Genomic DNA, 25693 nt, shown 5'->3' with positions numbered 1-25693 from the left:
TGAAAGTTTATAAATTACCTAATACAAATAGAAATCACAAGACTGTAGCCATTATATAAGAGATTATTATATGTGCATGGAATGCAATGGAAATTATTAACATAGTGGAACACAGAAATAATGAAGAAGAATGAAGCCATCAAATCTAGCACCAAGGGGAAAAGTTTAATTAAATCATATAATTGACATTTGAATAATTGGCATTCATAATTGCATTAATTAGATAAAATTGGTATTGTTATAATGAGGTCGCTATCATTACTAAAATTACAATAATCAATCCATCTGACTGAACCTCCAGATGTCACAGTGGAAAAAAAGAATCAACAAGCAAGCCTGAAATTATTATAAGCTCCTCTGTGCTCCATTGACAACTAGGCAGGGCTCTGTTACTTATCAGTTATCAGTTTCCCTCTTTCATATCAAACCACTGCATCTTATTTGGTATCCAAGGCATTCTGTTGTGACAATCTTCAAGCTAACAATAAGGTGGATACGTGTCCTTTAAAGTGCCAAATTGACAGAGTCAGCTGCCACCCAATTTGTCTTGTTCAGATCAGGTGGAGGAGAGGAATAATACTGTCGGGAGAAGCAGGGGAGTCCATGCAGACAAGTGTATTTGCCATCAGGATGTTGCTCCTGCTGCTTCTGCTGCTCCCCAATATAGTGTCCCAAGGACAATGTACTAAATGCACCACAAATAATCCTGTTCATGTTCCACACGAGTGGTATGAGCCAGGTGACCTGGTCATTGGTGCAATGGCATCTCATATTTATTACATAGTCCCCAAATTATCCTTCAAGAAACACCCTTCCAAGGAATTCATTGATGCCCCACTGTAAGTAACCGTTAATTAATATTATTTTAATTATTCCTGATATGATTGATTGGGGGGGATAGCTTTAGAACTTTATTTTTTTAATGTGTCGAGAGATTTTATTAGAAATCTCTGTGCAGATAGGCTGTGTTCATACTCTCAATGAACTATAAGCGTTTTGGATTCTAATTGTGTAAAGAGAGATAGAAAAGAGAGTAGCAGAAAGAGAAAAGAGATGGAATAAAAAAATAGGAACGGTACTGAATTTTTTTTATGATACCCAAATTTTCAAGGTACTGAAAACAAACACAGTATTCTTAGATTGCCCAAATAAGTAAATAAACTTTGCTGGCTTCATCCTCTCTTTATAGGCAGGCAGGTAAATCTCTCCTATCTAGATTCTGAGCACTTTGTCACAAACAAAATCTCACTTCATTTGCAGGGTGTTGACAATATTGACAGACGGAAAAGAGAGTAGGAGAAAGAGAAAAGGCATGAAAACCTAGGAGAAACATATAGCCAAAAGTGTTGTACTCAACTTTGTTGATGATACCCAAATTTTCAAGCTGGTGAAAACAAACACGGGTTGCTGAAGATATCGAAGAAATGTGCAACAGCTTTTTTAATGACACAGTATTATGAGACTGCCCAATAAGTAAATAAACTTTGCGGGCTTTGTCCTTTCTTTCGATAGGCAGGCAGGTGAGTCTCTCATACCTAGATTATGATTAATTTTCCCACTCTCACTTCATTTGCAGGGTTTTGACAAAGTTCTACCAGCAAATCCTGGCCTTGGTCTTTGCTGTTGATGAGATCAACGAGAATCCCAGGATGTTGCCCAATGTCTCTCTCGGCTTCCACATCTATGATAGCTATTATGATTCAAAGATGACCTACCGAAACACTCTGGACCTGCTCTTTAAATCACGTCACTTTGTTCCCAACTACAGGTGTGGCATCCAGAAAAATGTCATAGGAGTCATTGGGGGACTCAGCTCTGATACCTCCTGGTGCATGGCAAACGTCTTAGGTCTTTTCAAGATTCCACAGGTAGAATATGGATTTTGAAAAACAGAGATTTCATGCTGTCCTTGCTTTAGGAATCTACTGATTCATAAATATGGAGTGGGAGAATGAACAAAGTAAAAGGGGTATAATATGCATATCCAACAATGTGTGTAACATGGACCATTTGTGTGTAATAGATGTAATAGAATATTGCTGTAAAGCTGCCAGGTATGTAAAGGAGGCATGGGACGTGGGGTGGTGCTGTGGGTTAAACCACAGAGCCTAGGACTTGCCGATCAGAAGGTCGGCGCTTTGAATCCCCATGACGGGGTAAGTTCCCGTTGCTCGGTCCCTGCTCCTGCCAACCTAGCAGTTCGAAAGGTTGTCAAAGTGCAAGTAGATAAATAGGAACCGCTCCGACAGGAAGGTAAACAGTGTTTCAGTTCACTGCTCTCTTTCACCAGAAGAAGCTTAGTCATGCTGGCCACATGACCCGGAAGTTGTACGTCGGCTCCCTTGGCCAATAAAGCGAGATGAGCACCGCAACCCCAGAGTCAGTCATGACTCAGGGAGTTGGTTCTTTGGGGGAGGATTTTGCTACATAAGAAAGCAAAATGAAATATAATAATAAAGAAGGCTGAACCCCCCACCCCTTTCAGTTCCAACATACCAAGTCTACATAGATGTTTATCCTTTTTCTGTTCAAATCCTTTTTAGCACCTCAGTGGCTGAATTAATTAGCAGAGTAGTTTCTCCCCCTTCGCTCAGATCATGCTCAAAACTTAAATCCAATTTTTCATCTTAAGAACTGGAAGCTTGCTCCTAAATGGAGGTGACTTTGGAGAGTTACCAAGAAACGTTCCAGGCTTTCCATCAAGCGTCCCCCAGCCTCCCCTCTTCCTTCTGAATTTGGGACCAGGTGTTGGGCGATCTGTGGATGAGCTGCCACTCCCCAGCCTGAGGAGTGTAGGGAGGCTGATTACTCCCTTCTCAGCCTCTGATTCCAGAACGTACGGCAGTGATGGAATTCAGCAATCCTCCATCGCAGCTCGCTGGAAGCTCCTCCCCCAAATGCTCCCCTATTCTTCGATACAATCAATATGTACAAGAATGAAGCTGTGATGATGCCATAATAATAATAAATATCAACAGAAAACATTGAGCAAGGTTATCTGTGCTTTCCTATATAAGCTGGGGTTGGTGCTCTCCCTAAACTTGGTAAACTTGGGATATAGATTCAATATATATTCAATATTTTAGTGTGTGTGCGTGCACGTGTTTATATACAAATGTTTTTGGGATATCATGATTTCTTGTTTCCACTTGGAAACATTTGGCTTTTGCTTTTTCCAGATTTCATACGGTTCATTTGAACCACCCAAAAATTATGGAACCAAGTTCCCTTCCTTTTACCGCATGGTCCCCAATGAAGACCTTCAGTATCAGGGAATTATCCAGTTACTTCTGCATTTCAGATGGAAATGGGTTGGGGTCATGACTCCAGCTAATGAAGTTGGAGAACGTTTCTTGCAGAACATTGAGCCAATGCTTTTCAAGAATGGAATCTGTTCAGCATTCACAGAAAGATTTAAACACAATATACGTGATAATGCTAACTTACAAGAAATGGTGGACATAAAGATTTTGTTACCAACTTTCACAACCAGCAGAGCCAATGCAGTTCTTGTATACGGAGAAAGTAGATTTATTATATGGTTGTCAGTTGCTTTAAGCACAATGGAGTTATATCAGCTACTATTTACTCAAAAGAAGTCACGTGAAGGAAAAGTATGGATCACAACTACCCAAATTGATTTCATATTATATAGCCTGCAAAAAAAATTTAATGTTAATATAAGAATGCTCCATGGTGCTATATCCTTTGCAATTCACGTCAAGAAGATTCACAACTTTAAAGACTTTCTTCAGAGTGTATATCCTCATTGGACAGAGACAGATGGTTTTATTCAAGATTTCTGGGAAGATGCATTCAGTTGTTCACTTTCAAATTCCACTCTCTCAAAAACTGTGTGTACTGGAGAGGAGATGCTGGAGAGCCTCCCTGCACCATATTTTGAAATGAGCATGACTGGCCACAGCTACAGTATTTATAATGCTGTCTATGCTTTGGCACATGCCTTAAATAGCATGCACTTGGCTGGAGCCATCCGCAACAGAAGAGAGGCTAAGGGAAAACTCTCTCCTCAGTATGCAGATCCTTGGCAGGTATTGTTCCCTCTCAAAAAGCATTCACTGCATTGGTACATTTTTTGAGTAGGCATTTACTTATCAGTAAAGAAATAAAAGAATAAAACTTTAGAAATTAAAAAATAAACCTTTAGAAATTTTTATCAGAGATGGGAATTAGAATATTTCCTATAATGATACTGCACAGACTTTAGATGACACAGGCTTTCACAAGCAACAGACTACCAAAAACTACATGTAACTGAAGCTGTGCCAACCACATCCCTCCGCGATTCTCTCTGTCTCTCTTACCTGTCCAGTTACCCAGTGGTGTAAGGATGGAGGCCAGGGGCCCGTGCCCCAGTTTACACAATTCTGAGGGAGCACAAACAGAACCCCCACACCAGGCACTGGATCCTCATTTGGGGGGCTGCCACTGCTTGGGCATGTCCTGGAAGACCCCATCTTTCCCTGTCTACCCACTGCCAGGGGTTTCTGGCACCCTGAAGCCAAACCTATACTCACTGGTAGGTCCCCAGAAGAGGCTAGCAACTGTGTGATCACTGTCTCTCGACCCTGCTTTTCTCCCTCCTCCTCTCCATTGTGGCCTGAAGTGTTCAACTTCTAGAGGAAAAGGAATTCATTCTGTCTAGGAAAGCTATTCAACAATCTTAATCAGACTATTCAAATGTTTTATAGATCTTTTTATGCTCTTCCTCTTAGCTCCACTCATTCCTGCAGAGAATCTCATTCAACAACAGTGCTGGGGACCAACTTACATTAAATGAATATGGAGAGTTAGCAGCTGGCCTTGATATTACAAACTTGGTCACTTTCCCAAATAGATCATACATCAGAGTCAAAGTGGGAAGGCTGGATCCTCAGGCCCCTCCGGGCAAAGAGCTCACCATTAATGAGGACCAAATCAAATGGCACAGAGCCTTCACTCAGGTATGGAAAAAAATGGCACAGTCCCTCGTTTTCCACAGAATGGGATGTAACAAAAGCATTTCATGCATTAATAATTTTGAAATTTATTATTTAATATAGCTTATTTTTCCTATATAGTTTTCATATCTAGATGGATAGTGCTTTAATAGAGAGATTCTCTTTTTGAAAGAGTGGCTTTTTCTGTATGTTTGCACCTTCAGCCTCTGAGGCTGTGCTTGTTGGCCTTCAATTTTGCTATTGGCACTTTTCTTTGTACATAGTATTACATTACATGTGATACTGACATTCCCTTTTTATTTATTGCATGTCAATAAGCCATCCAGGAGAAAATATTGTCCTTTAAGAAACACTGTAAGGTCTATCAGTACAAAAACAAATGAGCCACAATACCAAAATGAGCAACATGCGCAGAAGGCATCTCCCACTAAGAAGGAGCAATGGCTATCAGAGAGTCCAGCATCATCCACTGTAATGGTTCTAGGGGTTGCTCGTGCGTAAGCCTGTGCCAACACCTGGCTTGGTTGCCTGAGTGAACCTTTCCTGTTCGGACAGCCACTCACCCGTGGCTGTCTCAATCGCTGGCAGAATCCGTTAGTGGGCGTTTCTTAAACTTCTTCCAGCAAAGAAGCTCTTTGACGCCCAGTCTCCTCCTACTCTCCCTGCGCGGAAGCCTTCTGCACAAGGAGGGCGTAGGCAGCGGAGGACCTCTACTCTCCCCGCTGGTCCCCGGCAAGGAGTCATGGGACCGCCTTGCCGATTCCCCCATCTGCCCCCCTTCTCCACTGGTGCTACGCTGATTCCCTTCCCCAGAAGATGGGCTACCTCTCCCAATCCCGGGACGCTCTCTGGGATCCTTCTGGAGCTTGTTCTCTCCCTCCGGCACTGATGGCAGTTCCCTGACATCCACCATTCTTGTTTATGAAATCCATGAAGCAGTTCTCCAGTTAGTGGCATTAGATTAAATACTAAACTGGCTGTATCAGTATTTGGGTTGAGAATGAACATCATAATTTTCTTGATTTTATATGAAGCAATTTCAGGATATATACACCTGGGAGTGGTTGTAGCTGGTGAATAGGTCTAAGGTGGGTGGAGGACTCCTAGCTAGCACCAAAAAATACTTCAGACTCTAGTGATGAGTTAGAATCAAGGAGTTCTCCCAGATCTCTTGCTTCAAAGGGAATGCAACCCCTCACAGAACAAGGCAGGTGTAGGAACCCCCCCCAAAGCATTTCTCTATGATAAGGAGTCAGCCCCCATCCCATCCATCACTCACTCCAGACACCTGTCAAACAACTTCAGCTTTCCTTTCATTCCAGTGAAATGGAAATATAGAACTGCATATCATCAGCATACAGATGATGCAGTGTCCCATATCTTAGCATATTATTCCTAAGAGTATCATATAGATGATGCATTCTGCATAGGAGGCAGAATGGGGCCTAACAGGACACCACAACCCAAAAGTCATGGGATAATTTGCTTGTAGTGACCCTGCAGGTAGGAGCAGAACTACTATAAGGAGTTACATTAAATTCCTTGAGCCACTACAAAAGGAACACCATGTGAACTCCTGTTAAATCACCTGATATGGGATTATTGAAAAATTCCTCAAAACAATATCTTAATATTAAACTCTTCCTGTCTCTTTGCATAGGTGCCACCGCTTTCTCTATGTAATGCCAACTGCCTTCCTGGTTATGGGAAGAAAAAGAAGGAGGGGAAGAAGTTTTGCTGCTATGATTGTGATCCATGTCCAGAAGGAATGATTTCAAATGAGAAAGGTTAGAGATGACATCTTAAGATACTGCAGAACGTCTGGGGTCCTGGCAATTTTGTTGACATTAAACTGCTGCAGGAGAGAAGGCTTAAATTAACAGATTTGTTCTTCTCATTGTTTATAGATAACACCAATATATTTTAATCTTTAAAACATCTTGAAGATTTCTTTTTCAAGTGGCAGCTAATATATTTTACCTCCACTTTCTAGAAAATTTGGGTGGACTAGGTGTTTTCTCCTCTAAGATTTAGGTTGTTTGACAAAAGCATTTGGGCTTGAAGCTCTTATACATTCTGATGTAGAAAACACTATGCAAAATGGACTAGTGATGAGGAAATTCTTAAGAATACTTTTGGTTACTTCAAATTGTCACACATTGTTTGTGTATTTTCAGATATGGAAACATGTGTCAGTTGCCCAGCAGATCAGTATCCAAACAGCGGCCAGGATCTATGCATTCCTAAGATTCCAAACTTCCTAGCTTTTGATGAAACCTTGGCCATTGTCTCAACTTCCTCTGCACTTTTATTCTCTCTGATCACAATTCTGGTGCTTGGCATCTTCATTAAGCATCGCAATACAGCCATAGTCAAAGCCAACAACCGAAGCCTCACCTATGGTCTCCTTATCTCCCTCCTCTTGTGTTTCCTCTCTTCTTTGTTGTTTATCGGAAAACCTAATATGGTGACTTGCCTTCTCCGACAAACTGCTTTTGGCATTGTCTTCTCTGTGGCCCTCTCCAGCATCTTAGCCAAAACCATATTGGTGGTTTTGGCTTTCATGGCTACCAAACCAGGATCCAATATGAGGAAATGGGTAGGCAAAGAACTGGCTTATTCCATTGTCTTTTCCTGCTCCATTGTTCAAGTAGGAATCTGTGTCCTCTGGCTGGCAACCTCTCCCCCATTCCCAGATGTGGACATGCACTCAATGCCTGAAGAAATCATATTTCTTTGTAATGAAGGGTCAGTCTCCATGTTCTATTGTGTTTTAGGCTACATGGGCTTCCTGGCCACTTTCAGCTTCACGGTGGCCTTCCTAGCCAGGAAGTTGCCTGACACTTTCAACGAAGCCAAGTTCATCACCTTCAGCATGCTGGTCTTCTGCAGTGTTTGGCTCTCCTTCATTCCAACCTACCTGAGCACCAGAGGAAAATACATGGTGGCTGTGGAGATCTTCTCCATCTTCGCTTCTGGTGCTGGGTTACTGGCTTGCATTTTTTCCCCTAAATGCTACATTATTGTGGTGAGGCCAGACCTGAACAACAGAGAGCAGCTAACACAAAGAAAGGTATAAATGGCAGTGGAATTTGTGGTTCTGTTGGGTCTTAGAATACATGGACTTGGTGGCTGGTATTACTTTCCGCGTCCTGACTGGATATGTGTAGATTTTGCTCCTTAACTGTTTTGTCTGCCAAAGATGTTCCAAAGGCAATCGGTACAGATTTTTCCTCAGGTTCTACTCCCTAAACCTTTTCCACAAATGAGTAATGCTGTAAAGCACGGGTGTCAAGCACAAGGCCCGTGGGCCAAATCCGGCCCGCCAGACCTCGTCATGTGGCCTGTGTAGCTGCCGTTCTCGCTGCTGTTCTCCTCCGCGCGCCCCGGCAGCCACTGCTGGCACCATGCTCGGTCTCCGCTGCGCCGCCGCCGGCGGGCAGGGATGCAAGTCTGGCAGGCGAGGCGGGCGTGGAGGCGGAGGACAGGAGGGAGTGAGCCGAGATGGAGGTGGGAGTACGGCGCGGACGCGCGGCGTGGGAAACAACGTGCCAGCAGGGCTTCCATGCCCAGGCGAGGCGCAGCGCCACCCTCTGCCGGCGGGCCCCACCGAGCCCCGGAGCCCGGCCGGCCACCTTCCCCGATGGCTACTGGCAGCAGGGCTGCAGCGGGCGCGTCGGAGCAAGTGGACGGGAGCCCGGCGCCTGGGCAAGCGAACGTCCCCCTCAGCCTCGGCTTGCCACGGAGGGCAAGGGGAGGCGGCTGCCTCAGGCAGCAGGATCCACAGGGGCAGCTCGGCCGGTTGTGGAAATGTACTTCCTCCACCAGCGCCAGATTTGGGGCCATGTGGGCACCTCACCTGCCCCAAGCCAAGGGAGCACAAAATAATGATAACGATGCCTATTTATTCTATTGGGGGGGCACCAAATTTTGTCCTCACTCAGGGTGGGTGCCATATTACCAAAGTCCGCCCCTGTCCCCCCTCAATGGGATTTGAAATCCAGGGATTTGAAATCCAATAAATTCCTAGGAGTGCCCCTGTCCGTACTGAGTAAGCCCCTCAGCCCCTAAAAGCAGACGATACCAACTTTTCAACATTATGATAGTGATGTTGTGATACGGTAGCGATATATTGCAGTGTTGAAAAGCAGAGGGAGGAACAAGCAGCATTGGCCCCCGTCAGAAACTGGGGTGCAACTGGCACATCTCCCCCCCCACCAGCGCCTGGCACAGGGAGGAGGCAGCAACAGGCGGAGAAGGAAGAGAAGGCGCAGACAAGCCCCAGCCACAAGACGCAGTCCAGTAAAGGTGCCCTCAGACTGGGCCTGCACAATGTTATGATACATCACCACAGGGGCAGGCTTTAGTAATCTTTCATAACAGGGGTGTCAGTCTGAATAAAATATTGAGGGGGGGCAGGTATGATAATCATCATTATCATAATAATTTATTACTGGTCAAAGACCAGCTCGAACCTCACATAATTTATCACATGCCACACACACCCCATTTAAATGTCAAAGCCCATCAACTTCGGGGGTCTCAGCCTGCTCAAATATTTTAGGCCAATACAACCGGCCGTTTGAGGGTGACCAAACTGCTGATGCGGCCCCCGATGAATTTGAGTTTGACACCCCTGCTGTAACTCACTGAGGATTTGAAGTCCATAGGCTCCCCTCACCTGATTTAGGCAGTCAGGTGAATCTGTTTTGTGGAATGTGGCTGCTGTTACATGCTGACAACATCTAGGAGATACAGGTGAGAACTGAGTGCAGGGTGGGGATCTGAGGTAGACAAACTACCCCAGAAGGAGCATGACTTGTTCCCCGCTAGAGTTACTACCACTCCCTAACACTCCATACACCCCTGTCATGTATTAATGTATATTTAAAGCAAATGGAATCTTAATAGCAAAACTCTCAGCCTTTTCATTTAGAAATGGTTAATTTCAGTGGTTCAGTGTTGTACATGTACGGTATGAATGATTGTTAATAAAAAGTCTCTTATCAATTACTTCGTGTAATCTGCAAATTCATCTTGAAGACAGACAACACAGGGTACCAGAAACAAAAAACATTGTGAAATAGTTAAGGGCTCTACATTCTTTATCTCTCACCCACAAGGCAGCTGAGGAACAGAAGAAGGAGAAGTTTAAAACAGCCATTCCCCCCTTTTTTTAAAAAAAATAGTTTTAACAAAGAAAAGTAGCAGAGATATGCAACCATATCTGGAGGAAAACACACTGGATATTACTAACACTAATAGGACAAGGCTTTTTTCCTGAATTATACTTCTAACCTGTTTGAAAGAGTGGTGGCAGAGAATATCTCAAATAAGCCAAATGGCTTCAGAGAATACAGATGTGTTGTTTCTAAAGTTGATTCTAAAGCCTAGTTATGCTATTTCTGTTATAATAATTTTTATTAATTTTAAATTACCATTCAATAATAGCCTCATTAAAACAATACCAAACTGTAATACTAATACTAATCACTTAAATACCGAATCAGATAATTTAGGTGCCCCCCCATTGCTAGATGATTTCCTTTATTTCTGCGTTTCCAAAATCTTATTAATTTCTATTATATTTCGGTCAGAATAATAATCCCTTATACAACAACTGCAATATTAATAACTTCTATTCATGTTGGCACATTAAATGATTCATAGAACTGAAAATGAGGCACTCAAACTATATCCTTGTTCTTCCTGTTTGTGGCAATTATTCTTTCCATGGTGTTTCTTCCAGTCCTTGTAAAATGTTTTGTCTATTGTGACGGAAAAGTTGGTTCCACAAGTATTTCTTTTTACTTTTTTCTCCTGCCAGCAAATGCTTAAAGAACGGCAGCCTCTGATTGGCTGTGGTTCCAGGAGGGAGAGTTTAAAAGGAACACACTTCGAGGGAGATGGAGTTAGAGTGTGGTTAAGAGGGGGGTTGAGTTGAAGTGTTTGAGGAGGGGGGCTGGAGAGGTTGTGAGTTAGGGAGATAGGATAGGAGGGTGGAGGAGGGAAAGAAGAGACTTCCAAATCCCAGTGAAGGAAGGGGGGTGAGCCCTTAAGACTATTACTGAAAGTACCTCAGGAGCTGCATTTGTTAAAGGGGTGGGTAAATGAAGGAAAGTACCACCTTAGAAAGGAAACAAACTATAAAGCGCATTGAAGTGAACTAGTGTATTCTTATTGAAGTAACCTAAGTTTCTCCACTTGTATTATACTTCCTTGTTCTAAAAATAAATCTTTATTGTTTATTTAAAGAACACCTGCTCGAGACTCCAACTTCTTTTTCTTTTTTTTAATATATATTTTATTAACAAACCAATCAAATCACATTAATTCCAAATTACAGAGCCAAATTTTTAATTTTTTGTTGGGGGTACCCATGCTTCGAGCTCAGAAAGGGATCCAAACATCTCTATTGCTGCTGCTTTCATATTCACAGTTCTGTCCAAATAGTATTCACAGTTCTGTCCAATCTTCTCTTTATTGTTTTCCTCATCTTCTTGTTATCATATAATCCTTTCCTTGTGACCTCTGATAGTCTCCACAAGCGGGTTAAAAACAAACGTTGTTATAGTCCTGTGTAGATTTTCCATTCCTCCAAGAGCCATATTCAAATAGACAGACGCCATTTCATCACTCCGTACAAAACATTCTTAAAGTCTGCCCATTAATCCTCGCAGGCTTGTCACTCTCTCCTCAATCTTCTTAGGGGGTTCTGCCAGGTCAAACTCACAGTCCAATATGATAACAAAGCCATGGTCTCCTCCCCCTCGATCGTAAATCCTGCAACCAGGCCTGCTTCCTAGCGAGTCTCTTTTTATAACTGCGTCATTCCAAAGGCCTTTCATTCCTTTCCAGATATTCCACAAACCATGTCTTTGATTAGTAATTCATTTCCACACAGTTCTTAATCATCCCGCTTATAATCAGTAGTTGCAACGATTCTTCTTGGGGGGGGGTTGTTAGGTAATCGCATAAGATAAAAAAAGAAAAGTTTCCTCCCCCCCATTCCGTCCCGTTCCGACATACCGACCCTTTGATGTGTCTTCTTCTTGATATATTTTCCTGTTGAATCCAGCCCGTCGCTCAACTTCACAGAGGTCCCTTCACATAGCAGTCTCAACTCCCATTCTTCACTCAAAACATGTGCATTTGCTGCTCTCTAATTGTTTATTTTGAGCTGCTGCAACCAGGCGCGCTATCGGAGACAGCGTCCAGGAGAGCCGAGAACCCACACAAGGGCTGTGCGCCTAGTGCCCTCACCCCCTGCATCTTTCGAACTCGGGGGTGATTTATTGGCACCACCGGCAAAGGCAGTGTCCCCCCATTCCCTGGGGTAACAAGGGAGGCTGCATACTCCCATATCAGCCTCTTAATTTCCTCGTGTGAGCCAGAGAGATGGTATTGCCGGCCATCTTCCAATGCGCCCCTAGCGCCCCCCCCCCCGATACTCCAACTTCTTGGTTATCCCCCTCACAAAGATCCCCCTGGTATAGTGAGGTTTTGTTTTTAAGCCTTCGGGTCAAAGGTTGTTCGATGAGGTGGGGGCAATATATTTAAGAGAGAGCGGACACATGGGCTTGAGTGGTAACTGAGGTTCCAAGCTTGTCACATCCATCTTTTGCAAGTTGTTGCTGTTCTCCATCATGCTTTGTGTGGATCCGATATCCCATTGGTCTATTGATGCTATAATCCAGTGTCCCCACTTCTTGATAAGACAAGGATGCTATTCAGAATTGCTGCCACCATTCAGTTAATATGATGGCAAACTATGTCTGATCAGTGTTACATAGGTGGGAGAGTGATGGATACCACAGTACTAACATATTAGGAAGCAGGGAAAGGATGGGGCCAGCTCAACTCTAGACATCCTGCTGACCTAGTAGGTTCATTCCTTGCTTATGATTTTGTGATATTACAAATATAATTACATTGGCAGATCCGGCTTTGTGTCTACTAGCTGCAGTAATAAATCCTTTTGGATTCAGTATCTGCAGTCTGGATTCAGACCATTCCTCCTAGGCTGGAAAAAATGGTGAACACTGCTTTTTTACTGGAAGCCGAATCACAGGACAAAGCGATGCAGTGACTTTTGGAAAATGTGGGATAACCGCTTCTCCCAGGGCATGATGGGAACCATCAACAGTTGCAGGAATGAAGGATACATCATCATATATGGACAGGAAAACATCATGAGGGGAAATTGTCACACTCAGGAAAGAATAAGGACTACACTTAAAGTTCCTCAATTGAAAGTTTATAAATTACCTAATACAAATAGAAATCACAAGACTGTAGCCGTTATATAAGAGATTATTATATGTGCATGGAATGCAATGGAAATTATTAACATAGTGGAACACAGAAATAATGAAGAAGAATGAAGCCATCAAATCAAGCACCAAGGGGAAAAGTTTAATTAAATCATATAATTGACATTTGAATAATTGGCATTCATAATTGCATTAATTAGATAAAATTGGTATTGTTATAATGAGGTCGCTATCATTACTAAAATTACAATAATCAATCCATCTGACTGAACCTCCAGATGTCACAGTGGAAAAAAAGAATCAACAAGCAAGCCTGAAATTATTATAAGCTCCTCTGTGCTCCATAGACAACTAGGCTGGGCTCTGTTACTTATCAGTTATCAGTTTCCCTCTTTCATATCAAACCACTGCATCTTATTTGGTATCCAAGGCATTCTGTTGTGACAATGTTCAAGCTAACAATAAGGTGGATACCTGTCCTTTAAAGTGCCAAATTGACAGAGTCAGCTGCCACCCAATTTGTCTTGTTCAGATCAGGTGGAGGAGAGGAATAATACTGTCAGGAGAAGCAGGGGAGTCCATGCAGACAAGTGTATTTGCCATCAGGATGTTGCTCCTGCTGCTCCTGCTGCTCCCCAATATAGTGTCCCAAGGACAAAGTACTAAATGCACCACAAATAATCCTGTTCATGTTCCACACGAGTGGTATGAGCCAGGTGACCTGGTCATTGGTGCAATGGCATCTCATATTTATTACATAGTCCCCAAATTATCCTTCAAGAAACACCCTTCCAAGGAATTCATTGATGCCCCACTGTAAGTAACCGTTAATTAATATTATTTTAATTATTCCTGATATGATTGATTGGGGGGGATAGCTTTAGAACTTTATTTTTTTAATGTGTCGAGAGATTTTATTAGAAATCTCTGTGCAGATAGGCTGTGTTCATACTCTCAATGAACTATAAGCGTTTTGGATTCTAATTGTGTAAAGAGAGATAGAAAAGAGAGTAGCAGAAAGAGAAAAGAGATGGAATAAAAAAATAGGAACGGTACTGAATTTTTTTGATGATACCCAAATTTTCAAGGTACTTAAAACAAACACAGTATTCTTAGATTGCCCAAATAAGTAAATAAACTTTGCTGGCTTCATCCTTTCTTTATTGGGCAGGCAGGTGAATCTCTCTTATCTAGATTCTGAGCACTTTGTCACAAACAAAATCTCACTTCATTTGCAGGGTGTTGACAATGTTGACAGACGGAAAAGAGAGTAGGAGAAAGAGAAAAGGCATGAAAACCTAGGAGAAACATATAGCCAAAAGGGTTGTACTCAACTTTGTTGATGATACCCAAATTTTCAAGGTGGTGAAAACAAACACGGGTTGCTGAAGATATCGAAGAAATGTGCAACAGCTTTTTTAATGACACAGTATTATGAGACTGCCTATTAAGTAAATAAACTTTGCGGGCTTTGTCCTTTCTTTCGATAGGCAGGCAGGTGAGTCTCTCATACCTAGATTATGATTAATTTCCCCACTCTTATTTCATCTGCAGGGTGGTGACAAAGTTCTACCAGCAAATCCTGGCCTTGGTCTTTGCTATTGATGAGATCAATGAGAATCCCAGGATGTTGCCCAATGTCTCTCTCGGCTTCCACATCTATGATAGCTATTATGATTCAAAGATGACCTACCGAAACACTCTGGACCTGATCTTTAAATCACGTCACTTTGTTCCCAACTACAGGTGTGGCATCCAGAAAAATGTCATAGGAGTCATTGGGGGACTCAGCTCTGATACCTCCTGGTGCATGGCAAACGTCTTAGGTCCTTTCAAGATTCCACAGGTAGAATATGGATTTTGAAAAACAGAGATTTCATGCTGTCCTTGCATTAGGAATCTACTGATTCATAAATATGGAGTGGGGAAATAGACAAAGTAAAAGGGCCATAATATGCATATCCAACAATGTGTGTAAGAAGGGCAATTTGTGTTTAATAGATGTAATAGAAGATTTCTGTAAAGCTGCCAGGTTTGTAAAGGAGGCACCTAGACTCGTTCATATACAACAATCCTGAACGCACTACACTGGCTTCCTGTGAGCTACAGAATATAGGACATTGACATTGGCTTCATAGGCAAAAATAGCTGAGAACACATTAACTAAAAATATTCTTCCCCTTAAAAATCAAGATAGTCCTTTCCCAAAGTATGATGTTAATCAGCATTGTTCACTTTCAGAGGCTAAGTGAAAAAGTGTTTTCTTGCTTTGTTCTGGCATTTGTCATGTGTCATTTCAGAGCGTTTTATAGTGGTGTCAGCATTGTGCTATTCCGCTACTTTGTAGTATTTCATTTTAGTTGTTTTAAATAGTGCTGGTACAGTATTTTATATTTTACTGATATTTTATATGATTTGGTTTATAGTGCTCAGAATAGAAGAGAATATACAATCTAATGGAGATCTTCAGGATTTCCCAGGAAATCTTCCTGAGAGAGTTCTTAGTAAACAGAGAATCAACCGCTCCCTACAGTCATTACAAAGTTTACAGATCAAAAGTACATAATCAACAATTTCTATCACTCCACTTCCATCTTGGAATTTTGCTTAATCGTCCACTTAGTATGTTAACATGAGCCATTATAAATGCTCCCATATTCTTCTTTTTTAAAAAAATAATATGTATTAAATTTTCCACTTTAACAATTCAATAAAATCATATTAAATATTCCAAATTATACATATTATTCAACCATCAAACAGTCCAAATATTAGGCCAAATTATAAAAAAAATTGGAGGTATCTTCCCATGTTCTCAGGCCGGGATGGTTCTGATCATCTCATACTTCTGCTGCTTTCATAATTTTCACGATAGTTCTAATAAATCATTCCGATGTTAATACTTATTACATTTCACAGCCTCTGGACAAGCAAGATAAAACAAAACAATATATTCTGTGTGGAATTTACATCCCGAGTTCCCTCTGTATGTTCACGATGTCTCTTCACAAAATGATGTTTCCACCAAGCCAGTCCAAAAATCTTCTCACCTTGGGCAGCAGCCAAGTCAGTCCAGATAAAATCAAAGCAAGGCATCTGCCCAATGCTTTTAAGACCAGCTGTCCTTCAAATGGTTAACCTGTCCAGGGAAGGTTTTGCCATATAAAACTGGGAATGCAAATATTGTTGTTTAGTCGTTTAGTCGTGTCCGACTCCTCGTGACCCCATGGACCAGAGCAAATCTTAAGTAAGATATTAAAAGGCACCTATTCCCCTAAGGCTCTGCATTTAATCAGAGAAGCTGATGTACTTTCGGTCATGGCCGCTCGTTTAATTGGAGCTGCATCATTCCGATTCTAATTCCAGGCAAACTTCCCAAGGTTTTTTTGGCGTCTCCCCAGTCATTCTCCAAATCAAAGTTGGGAAACTCTTTATCCTCTTCCAAATATATCTGCAGCCGAATACTTTGAACTTGGTTTTCCACCTTTGAATGATTGTTATTTCCACACAGTTAATGACTATTAGAATCATATTATATCACCAAATACACCACCTCTCCAGTCTCGCTTGCTATAAATAATGGTTCTTTCAGAGGAGGATTTTGCCACATAACATAGCAAAACGAAATATAATAACAAAGGAGGCTCAACCCCCCCCCCCTTTCAGTTCCAACATACCAAGTCTACATAGATGTTTATCCTTTTTCCGTTCGAATCCTTTTTAGCACCTCAGTGGATGAATTAATTAGAAGAGTAGTTTCTTCCCCTTCGCTCAGATCATGTCCAAAACTTAAATCCAGTTTTTCATCTTAAGAACTGGAAGCTTGCTGCTAATTGGAGGCGACTTTGAAGAGTTGCCAAGAAAGGTTCCAGGCCTTCCACCCAGCTGCCCCCAGCCCCTCCTACTGAATTTGGGGCAAGGTGTTGGGCGATCTGCGGATGAGCTGCCACTCCCCAGCCTGGGGAATGTTGGGAGCCTGATTACTCCCATCTCAGCCTCTGATTCTGGAACGTACGGCGGTGATGGAATTCAGGAATCCTCCATCGCAGCTCACCGGAAGCTCCTCCCCCAAATGCTCCCCTATTCTTCGATACAATCAATATGTACAAGAATGAAGCTGTGATGATGCCATAATAATAATAAATATCAACAGAAAACATGGAGCAAGGTTATCTGTGTTTTCCTATATAAGCTGGAGTTGGTGCTGTCCCTAAACTTGGTAAACTTGGCATACAGATTCAATATATATTCAATATTTAAGTGTGTGTGTGTGCACGTGTTTATATTTGAATAAAGTGGAGTATCAGGAGTTCTTGGAAATGTTTGGCTTTTGCTTTTTCCAGATTTCATATGGTTCATTTGAACCAGCCATAAATGATGGAACCAAGTTCCCTTCCTTTTACCGCATGGTCCCCAATGAAGACCTTCAGTATCAGGGAATTATCCAGTTACTTCTGCATTTCAGATGGAAATGGGTTGGGCTCATCACTCCAGCTAATGAAGCTGGGGAACGTTTCTTACAGACAATTGAGCCAATGCTTTTCAAGAATGGAATCTGTTCGGCATTTACAGAAAGCGTTAAACCCAATATACATTATAACAGTAACTTACTAGAAATGCTGGAGGACTCAAGGATTTTGTTACCAACTTTCACAACCAGCAGAGCCAATGCAATTCTTCTATATGGAGAAAGTAGATCTAGTATATGGTTGTCACTGGCTTTAAGCATGATGGGGTTTACTCAGCTACTATTTCCTCAAAAGAAGTCACATGTAGGAAAAGTATGGATTACAACTACCCAAATTGATTTCATATTATATAGCCTTCAAAAAAAAATTAATGTTAAAATACGAATGCTCCATGGTGCAATATCCTTTGCAATTCACTCCAAGGCGATTCACAACTTTCAAGACTTTCTTCGGAGTGTATATCCTCATTGGACAGAGACAGATGGTTTTATCCAAGATTTCTGGGAAGATGCATTCAGTTGTTCACTTCCAAATTCCACTCTCTCAGAAACCATGTGTACTGGAGAGGAGATGCTGGAGAGCCTTCCTGCACCATTTTTTGAAATGAGCATGACTGGCCACAGCTACAGTGTTTATAATGCTGTCTATACTTTGGCACATGCCTTAAATAGCATACACTTGGCTGCAGTCATCTGCAAATGGAGAGGTGCTAGGGGAAGACTCTCTCCTCAATATGTAGAACCTTGGCAGGTAATGTTCTCTGTTACAAAGCATACACTGCATTGGTACATTATGATAGTTGGCATTTAATCATCAGTAAAGAAATAAAAGAATAAAACTTAAGAAATTAAAAATGAACCTTAAGTAAATTTATTGTATGAAAGATGGGAATTAGAATATTTCCTATAATGATACTAAACAGACTTTAGATGACACAGACTTTCAGAAGCAACAGACTACAAACAAGTACCTCCTTCATGCTGCAAACCCCTCCATTTTCTCCAAATATCCCTCCCCACTTCTCTCTGTCTCTCTTACCTCTCCAGTTACCCAGTGGTGTAAGATTGGGGGCCCCGGGCGCATAATTCTGAGCAAGTACAACCAGGACCCCAACCCCAGGCACTGGCTTTTGCAGGGATCTTCATATCCAAAAGAAAACAGAAGAGCAGCCCATCAGGGAGCTCCGACTCCTCATCTTTCCTCATCTCCCCATCAGGGAGCTCCGACTCCTCATCTTTCCTCATCTCCCCATCAGGGAGCTCCGCAACTCCTCATCTTTCCCTGTCTGTCAACCACCAGGGGTTTCTGGACCCTGAAGCCTTGCTGGCTGACCCCCAGAAGAGGCTAGCAATTGTGTGATCACCATCTCAAGACCCTCCCCAATTCTTTCTGTCTCTCTTACCTGTCCAGTTACCCAGTGTTCTAAGGTTGGGGGCCTGGGGCCCATTGACCCTGGGCACATAATTCTAAGGGAGAACAACCAGAACCCCAACACCAGGCACTGGCTTTTGCAGGGATCCTCATATCCAAGAGAAAACAGAAGAGCAGCCCACCAGGGAGCTGCCACTACCTGGGCACATCTTGGAAGGCCCTGTCCCCAGCTCCTCATCTTTCCCTGTCTGCCAATCACCAGGGGTTTCTGGCCTCACTGGTAGGTCCCTAGAAGAGGCTAGCAACTGTTTGATCACTGTCTCTAGAACCTGCGTTTCTCCCTTCTCCTCTTCTGCCTTTGAGTCTGGATTTCAGTCTGCCACAGCCTCTTCCTGCTCCCTTAACCCTGTTGCCTTTTCTGCTTCTGACACCTCTTCCTCCCAGTCTGCTGCCTATTCTTCCACTGACCACTCCTTGTTATCCCACCACCAATCCCCTGGCTCTGAGCCCCTTTCCTTGGGGCGTCCCTTTCGGGTTCTCCAGCTGCTGCTTCCTACCACTCCTCTGCATCCAACATCCAATCATGCTCAAATCCACTCTATAAACTATGGAAAGGTCCAGTCCGATGTTCTCATGTTGCATTCCTATCTTTTGAGAACATAAGCTCCCATCTCTTCTCTTACATGACTTCTCAAATTCCATACCTTTCTTGGATACAGACAAAGGCTGGTCTCAGGCAAGCAGGACTAAGGTCTCTCCAACTTGATGCAAGTCTGTTGAATGTTGAATTGGCACTGATTCATTATTTCCTACTCCTCCTGTATGTGCAACTAAAATATGGATGCTCTTCATTGTGAACTGAAGTGTTCAACTTTGATTCCCTTTCCACTTAGCTCCACTCATTCCTGCAGAGAATCTCCTTCAACAACAGTGCTGGAGATGAAATTACATTAAATGAATATGGAGAGTTAGCAGCTGGCTTTGATATTACCAACTTGGTCACTTTCCCAAATAATTCCTATGTCAGAATCAAAGTGGGAAGTTTGGATCCTCAGGCCCCTCCTGGCAAAGAGCTCACCGTTAATGAAGACAGAATCAAATGGCACAGACGCTTCACTAAGGTATGGGAATACTGATATCTTCTTAAGTTTGTATGATGCTTAGAACAGCAGCTTTTTACCCCACTGTATGTGCCACTTGTGTACCTACGGATCATTTCATGCTATTAGTCCTCCTATTTACTATTAAATCACCTGATATTGGAAATTTGATAAATTCCCCAAAACAATATCATAATATTAAACTCTTCCTATCTCTTTGGATAGGTGCCACCGCTTTCTCTATGTAATGCCAACTGCCATCCTGGTTACGGGAAGAAAAAGAAGGAGGGGGAGAAGTTTTGCTGCTATGATTGTGATCCATGTCCAGAAGGAATGATTTCAAATGAGAAAGGTTAGAGATGACGTCTTAAGATACTGCAGATATTCTGGGCTCCTGGCAATTTAGTTGACATTAAACTGCTGCAGGAGAGAAGGCTTAAATTAACAGATGTGTTCTTCTCACTGTTTATAGATAACATCAATATATTTTAATCTTTAAAGCATCTTGAAGATTTCTTTTTTAAGTGGAAGCTAATATATTTTACCTCCAACTTCTACAAAATTTGGGTGGAATAGAAGTGGTGTTTTCTCCTCTAAGAATTAGGTTGTTTGACAATAGGGTGAAACTCTTATCAAACTCACTTTTCTGAGATGCAAAGATTTCAGCTGTAACGCATTTCTCATTTTGTTGTACTGTTTATGTGGCTCTAAGAAAAAGCAGGGAGACAATAAAGAAAAAAAAGACATTACCCATGTAGAAAATTCCAGAATTGATACACAACTTTTATTTTTGATACACCTAGTACAAAAGCATTTGGACTTGAAGCTCGTATACATTCTGACGTAGAAAACACTATACAGTGGTGCCTCACAAGACGAAATTAATCCGTTCCGCGAGTCTCTTCGTCTTGCGGTTTTTTCGTCTTGCGAAGCACGGCTATTAGCGGCTTAGCGGCTATTAGCAGTTTAGCGGCTATTAACGGCTTAGCGGCTTAGAGGCTTTAAGAAAAAGGAAACAAACTCGCAAGAACTCGCAAGAGGTTTCGTCTTGCGAAGCAAGCCCATAGGGAAAATCGTCTAGCGAAGCGATGCAAAAACCGAAAAACCCTTTCGTCTTGCGCATTTTTCGTTTTGCGAGGCATCCGTCTTGCGTGTCACCACTGTACTAAATGGACTAGTGATGAGGGAATTCTTAAGAATACTTTTGGTTGCTTCAAATTGTCACACACTGTTTGTGTATTTTCAGACATGGATACATGTGTCAGTTGCCCAGCAGATCAGTATCCAAACAGCGGCCAGGATCTATGCATTCCTAAGATTCCAAACTTCCTAGCCTTTGATGAAACCTTGGCCATTTTTTCATCTTCCTCTGCACTTTTATTCGCTCTAATCACAATTCTGGTGCTCAGCATCTTCATTAAGCATCGCAATACAGCCATAGTCAAGGCCAACAACCGAAGCCTCACCTATGGTCTCCTTATCTCCCTCCTCTTGTGTTTCCTCTCTTCTTTGTTGTTTCTCGGAAAACCTAATATGGTGACTTGCCTTCTCCGACAAACTGCTTTTGGCATTGTCTTCTCTGTGGCCCTCTCCAGCATCTTAGCCAAAACCATATTGGTGGTTTTGGCATTCATGGCTACCAAACCAGGATCCAATATGAGGAAATGGGTAGGCAAAGAACTGGCTTATTCCATTGTCTTTTCCTGCTCCATTGTTCAAGTAGGAATCTGTGTCCTCTGGCTGGCAACCTCTCCCCCATTCCCAGATGTGGACATGCACTCAATGACTGAAGAAATCATATTTCTATGTAATGAAGGGTCAGTCTCCATGTTCTATTGTGTTTTGGGCTACATGGGCTTCCTGGCCGCTATGAGCTTCACGGTGGCCTTCCTAGCCAGAAAGTTGCCTGACACTTTCAACGAAGCCAAGTTCATCACCTTCAGCATGCTGGTCTTCTGCAGTGTTTGGCTCTCCTTCATTCCAACTTATCTGAGCACCAGAGGAAAATACATGGTGGCTGTGGAGATCTTCTCCATCTTTGCTTCTGGTGCTGGGTTACTGGCTTGCATTTTTTCCCCTAAATGCTACATTATTGTGGTGAGGCCTGACCTGAACAACAAAGAGCAGCTAACACAAAGAAAGGTATAAATGACAGTGGAATTTGTGGTTCTGTTGAGTCTTATGGACTTGGTGGCGGGTATCACTTTCTGAGTTCCTGCTCTGGATCTTTGTAGAGTTAGCTCCTTAACTGTTTTGTTCGCCAAAGATGTCCCAAAGGCAATGGATTCAAATTTTTCCTCAGGTTCTAGTCCCAAAGCCTTCTTCACAAATGAGTAATGCTGTAAAGCAGTGGAGGTTTAGGTTCAAAATTTCCATCTCCTAGGTGGGCTCCCTTCCAAGGTTTATGAGACCCATCTGCCCCTGATTTCCCTCTACAGCACCTGCAGTAGCCACCTTTTTAAGCATTGGGCCCACTTTTGCTCTTATCTGCTATGACCTGTCTTTGCATGCAGAGAAATTCCCTAACAGACTGCGGATTTAAAGGCCCTTGGCTGCCCTCACCTGGTTTAGGGAGCCAGCCAGTTGTATCTGATACATGGGATGTGGCTGCTGTTGCAAGCTGACAATTTCTAGGAGCCACAGGTGAGAACTGAGTGAAGGGGGGGGGATCAGAGGTAGACAAGCTACCTCAGAAGGAGCACGACTTGGTCCCCGCTAGAGTTACTATCCCTCCCTAACACTCCATACACCCCTGTCGTGTATTAAAGGTAAAGGGACCACTGACCATTAGGTCCAGTCATGACTGACTCTGGGGTTGCGGCGCTCATCTTGCTTTACTGGCCGAGGGAGCCGGCGTACAGCTTCCAGGTCATGTGGCCAGCATGACTAACCGCTTCTGGCAAACCAGAGCAGTGCATGGAAATGGCGTTTACCTTTCCGCCGGAGTGGTACCTATTTATCTACTTGCACTTTGACGTGCTTTCAAACTGCTAGGGTGGCAGGAGCTGGGACCGAGCAATGGGAGCTCACCCCGTCGCGGGGATTTGAACCGCCGACCTTCCGATCAGCAAGCCCTAGACTCTGTGGTTTAACCCACAGCACCACCCGTGTCCCTTAAACATTGCTGCCTCTCCCCGTCGGGGAATCGAACCCCGGTCTCCTGCGTGACAGGCGGGGATACTTACCACTATACTAACCTGTCATGTCTTACTGTATATTTAAAGCAAATGGAATCTTAATAGCAAAACTCTCAGCCTTTTCATTTAGAAATGGTTAAGTTCAGTTGATCAACGTTCTACATGTACTGTATAAATGATTGTTAATAAAAAGTCTCTTATCAATTACTTCATGGAATCTGCAAATTCATCTTGAATACAAAAAAAGCGTACCAGAAACAAAAAACATTGTGAAATAGTTAAGGACTCTACATTCTTTATCTCTCACCCACAAAGCAGCTGAGGAATAGAAGAAGGAGAAGTTTAAAACAGCCACTTCCCTTGTTTTTTTAAATAGTTTTAAGAAAGAAAATGAGCAGAGATATGCAACAATATCTGGAGGAAAACACACTGGATATTACTAACACTAATAGGACAAACCATTTATTTCCGAATTATACTTCTAACCAGTTTGAAAGAGAGGTCTCAGAGAATATCTCAAGTCAGCCCATTTTTAAGAATACAGATGTGTTGTTTCTAAAGTTGATTCTAAATTCTATTTCTGTTATAATAATTTTTATTAATTTTCAATTACCATCCAATAATAGCATCATTAAAACAATATCAAATTGTAATACTAATACCAAGCACTCAAATACTGAATCATATAATTTAGGGGCCCCTCCCCACATGATTTCCTTTATATCTGCATTCCAAAATCTTATTAATTTCTATTATATTCCAGTCAAAATAATAATCCCTTATACAACAACTGCAATATTAATATTTTCTATTTGTATTGACACATTGATTCATAGAACTGCAAATGAGGCACTCAAACTACATCCTTGTTCTTCCAATGTGTAGCAGATATGCTGTCCACAGTGTTTCTTCCAGTCCTTCTAAAATGTTGTGTCTATTGTGACAGAAATGTTAGTTCCACAAGTATTTCTTTTTACTTTTTTCTCCTGACAGCAAATGGATAAATAACAGCTGCCTCTGACTGGCTGTGGTTCCAGGAGGGAGAGTTTAAAAGGAGCAGATTTCAAGGGAGATGGGGTTAGACTGTGGTTAAGAGTGGGGTTGAGTTGAGGTGGTTGAGGAGGGAGGTTGGGAGTTAGGTAGGGAGATAGGATAGGAGTGTGGAGGAGGGAGAGTTGGTTCTGGAATAAAACATCCACTCCGAGTGTACAGAGAAGGACTGAGTGTATTGTCCTACAGGAGTAATAGGACTAATTCTTCCTGGGAGAGTGAGGGTGAGACAGGAGAAGGAGGAGCTGAAAGAGATGAGTCTACTTAGGTCTCAAACTAATCTGGAGGGGAGAGACTCTTCTGAGGAAAGAAGAGACTTCCAAACCCCAGTGAAGGAAGGGGGGTGAGCCCTTAAGACTATTACTGAAAGTACCTCAGGAGCTGCATTTGTTAAAGGGGTGGGTAAATGAAGGAAAGTACCGCCTTAGAAAGGAACCGAACTATAAAGCCCAAACCTCAGAAACTGAATTGAAGTGAACTAGCATATGATTATTGCTGAAGTAACCTAAGTTTCTCGACTTATATTATACAACCTTGCTTTAAAAAATAAATCGTTATTGTTTATTTAAAGAACACCTGCTTGAGACTCCAACTTCTTGGTTATCCCCCTCACAAAGATCCCCCACAGGATATGCTGGGATTGTTAGGGGTTTTTTTTTAAGCATTCAGGTAAAAAGTTGTTTGGTGTAGTGGGAGTAATATATTAAAGTGAGAGCAGGCACATGGACGTGAGCAGTAACTGAGGCGCCAAGCTTGGCGCATCCATCTTTTCCAAGTTCTTGCTGTTCTCCATCATGCCTTCTGTGCATCTGATATCCCATTGATGCTATAATCCAGTGCCCCCACTTCTTGATAAGGCAAGGATGCTATCCAGAATTGCTGCCACCATTCAGTTAATGTGATGGCAAACCATGTCTGATCAGTGTTACATAGGTGGGAGAGTGAAGGATGCCCCAGTACTAACAAATTTGGAAGTAGGGAAAGGATGGGGCCATTTCAACTCAATCCTGCTGACCTTGTAGGTTCATTCCTTGCCTATGATTTTGTGATGTTACAAATATAATTACATTGGCAGATCCAGCTTCCTGTCTACCAGCTGCAGTAATAGATGCTTTTGGATTCACTATCTGTGGTCTGGATTCAGACCGTTCCTCCTAGGCTGGAAAAAAAACAGTGAACACAGCTTTTTTACTGGAAGCCGAATCACATGCCAAAGCGATGCAGTGACTTTTGGAAACGGTGGGATAACTGCTTCTCCCAGGGCATGATGGGAAATATGAACAGTTGCAGGAATGAAGGATCCATCAACATATATGGACGGGAAAACAACAT

General features: G+C 42.4%; 2 protein-coding genes across 2 annotated transcripts; both read left to right on the top strand.

Moving 5' to 3' along the window:
- The first annotated feature begins 759 nt into the window (after positions 1–759).
- On the top strand, positions 760–8040 carry LOC128399074 (vomeronasal type-2 receptor 26-like). Its single transcript, XM_053360334.1, has 5 exons — positions 760–839; positions 1577–1868; positions 4737–4964; positions 6622–6748; positions 7139–8040. Exons 1-5 carry the CDS (start codon positions 760–762, stop codon positions 8038–8040), a joined length of 1629 nt encoding a protein of 542 aa, XP_053216309.1.
- Positions 8041–8465: 425 nt separating this feature from the next.
- Positions 8466–22322, top strand: LOC128399073 (vomeronasal type-2 receptor 26-like). The gene is made up of 5 exons (XM_053360333.1): positions 8466–8773; positions 14789–15080; positions 19968–20195; positions 20400–20526; positions 21421–22322. The coding sequence occupies exons 1-5, from the start codon at positions 8466–8468 to the stop codon at positions 22320–22322; spliced, it is 1857 nt and encodes a 618-aa protein (XP_053216308.1).
- Positions 22323–25693: the final 3371 nt, after the last annotated feature.

The sequence above is a fragment of the Podarcis raffonei genome, chromosome 13, assembly GCF_027172205.1.
Source record: "Podarcis raffonei isolate rPodRaf1 chromosome 13, rPodRaf1.pri, whole genome shotgun sequence".
NCBI classification, from domain to species: domain Eukaryota; kingdom Metazoa; phylum Chordata; class Lepidosauria; order Squamata; family Lacertidae; genus Podarcis; species Podarcis raffonei.
The sequence above is the reverse complement of the archived record's forward strand: the minus strand, read 5'-3'. Positions and strand labels throughout refer to the sequence as shown.

What these genes read in the sequence shown, in the direction of transcription:
- LOC128399074 (XM_053360334.1), top strand. Translation starts at nt 760, where the DNA reads ATGGCATCTCATATTTATTACATAGTCCCCAAATTATCCTTCAAGAAA. An exon ending in GTCTTTTCAAGATTCCACAG is followed by an intron (nt 1,869 to 4,736) that starts GTAGAATATGGA and finishes TCTTCCTCTTAG; the next exon opens with CTCCACTCATTCCTGCAGAG. An exon ending in AATGATTTCAAATGAGAAAG is followed by an intron (nt 6,749 to 7,138) that starts GTTAGAGATGAC and finishes GTGTATTTTCAG; the next exon opens with ATATGGAAACATGTGTCAGT.
- LOC128399073 (XM_053360333.1), top strand. Translation starts at nt 8,466, where the DNA reads ATGGAGGTGGGAGTACGGCGCGGACGCGCGGCGTGGGAAACAACGTGC. An exon ending in GTCCTTTCAAGATTCCACAG is followed by an intron (nt 15,081 to 19,967) that starts GTAGAATATGGA and finishes CTTTCCACTTAG; the next exon opens with CTCCACTCATTCCTGCAGAG. An exon ending in GGCACAGACGCTTCACTAAG is followed by an intron (nt 20,196 to 20,399) that starts GTATGGGAATAC and finishes CTCTTTGGATAG; the next exon opens with GTGCCACCGCTTTCTCTATG.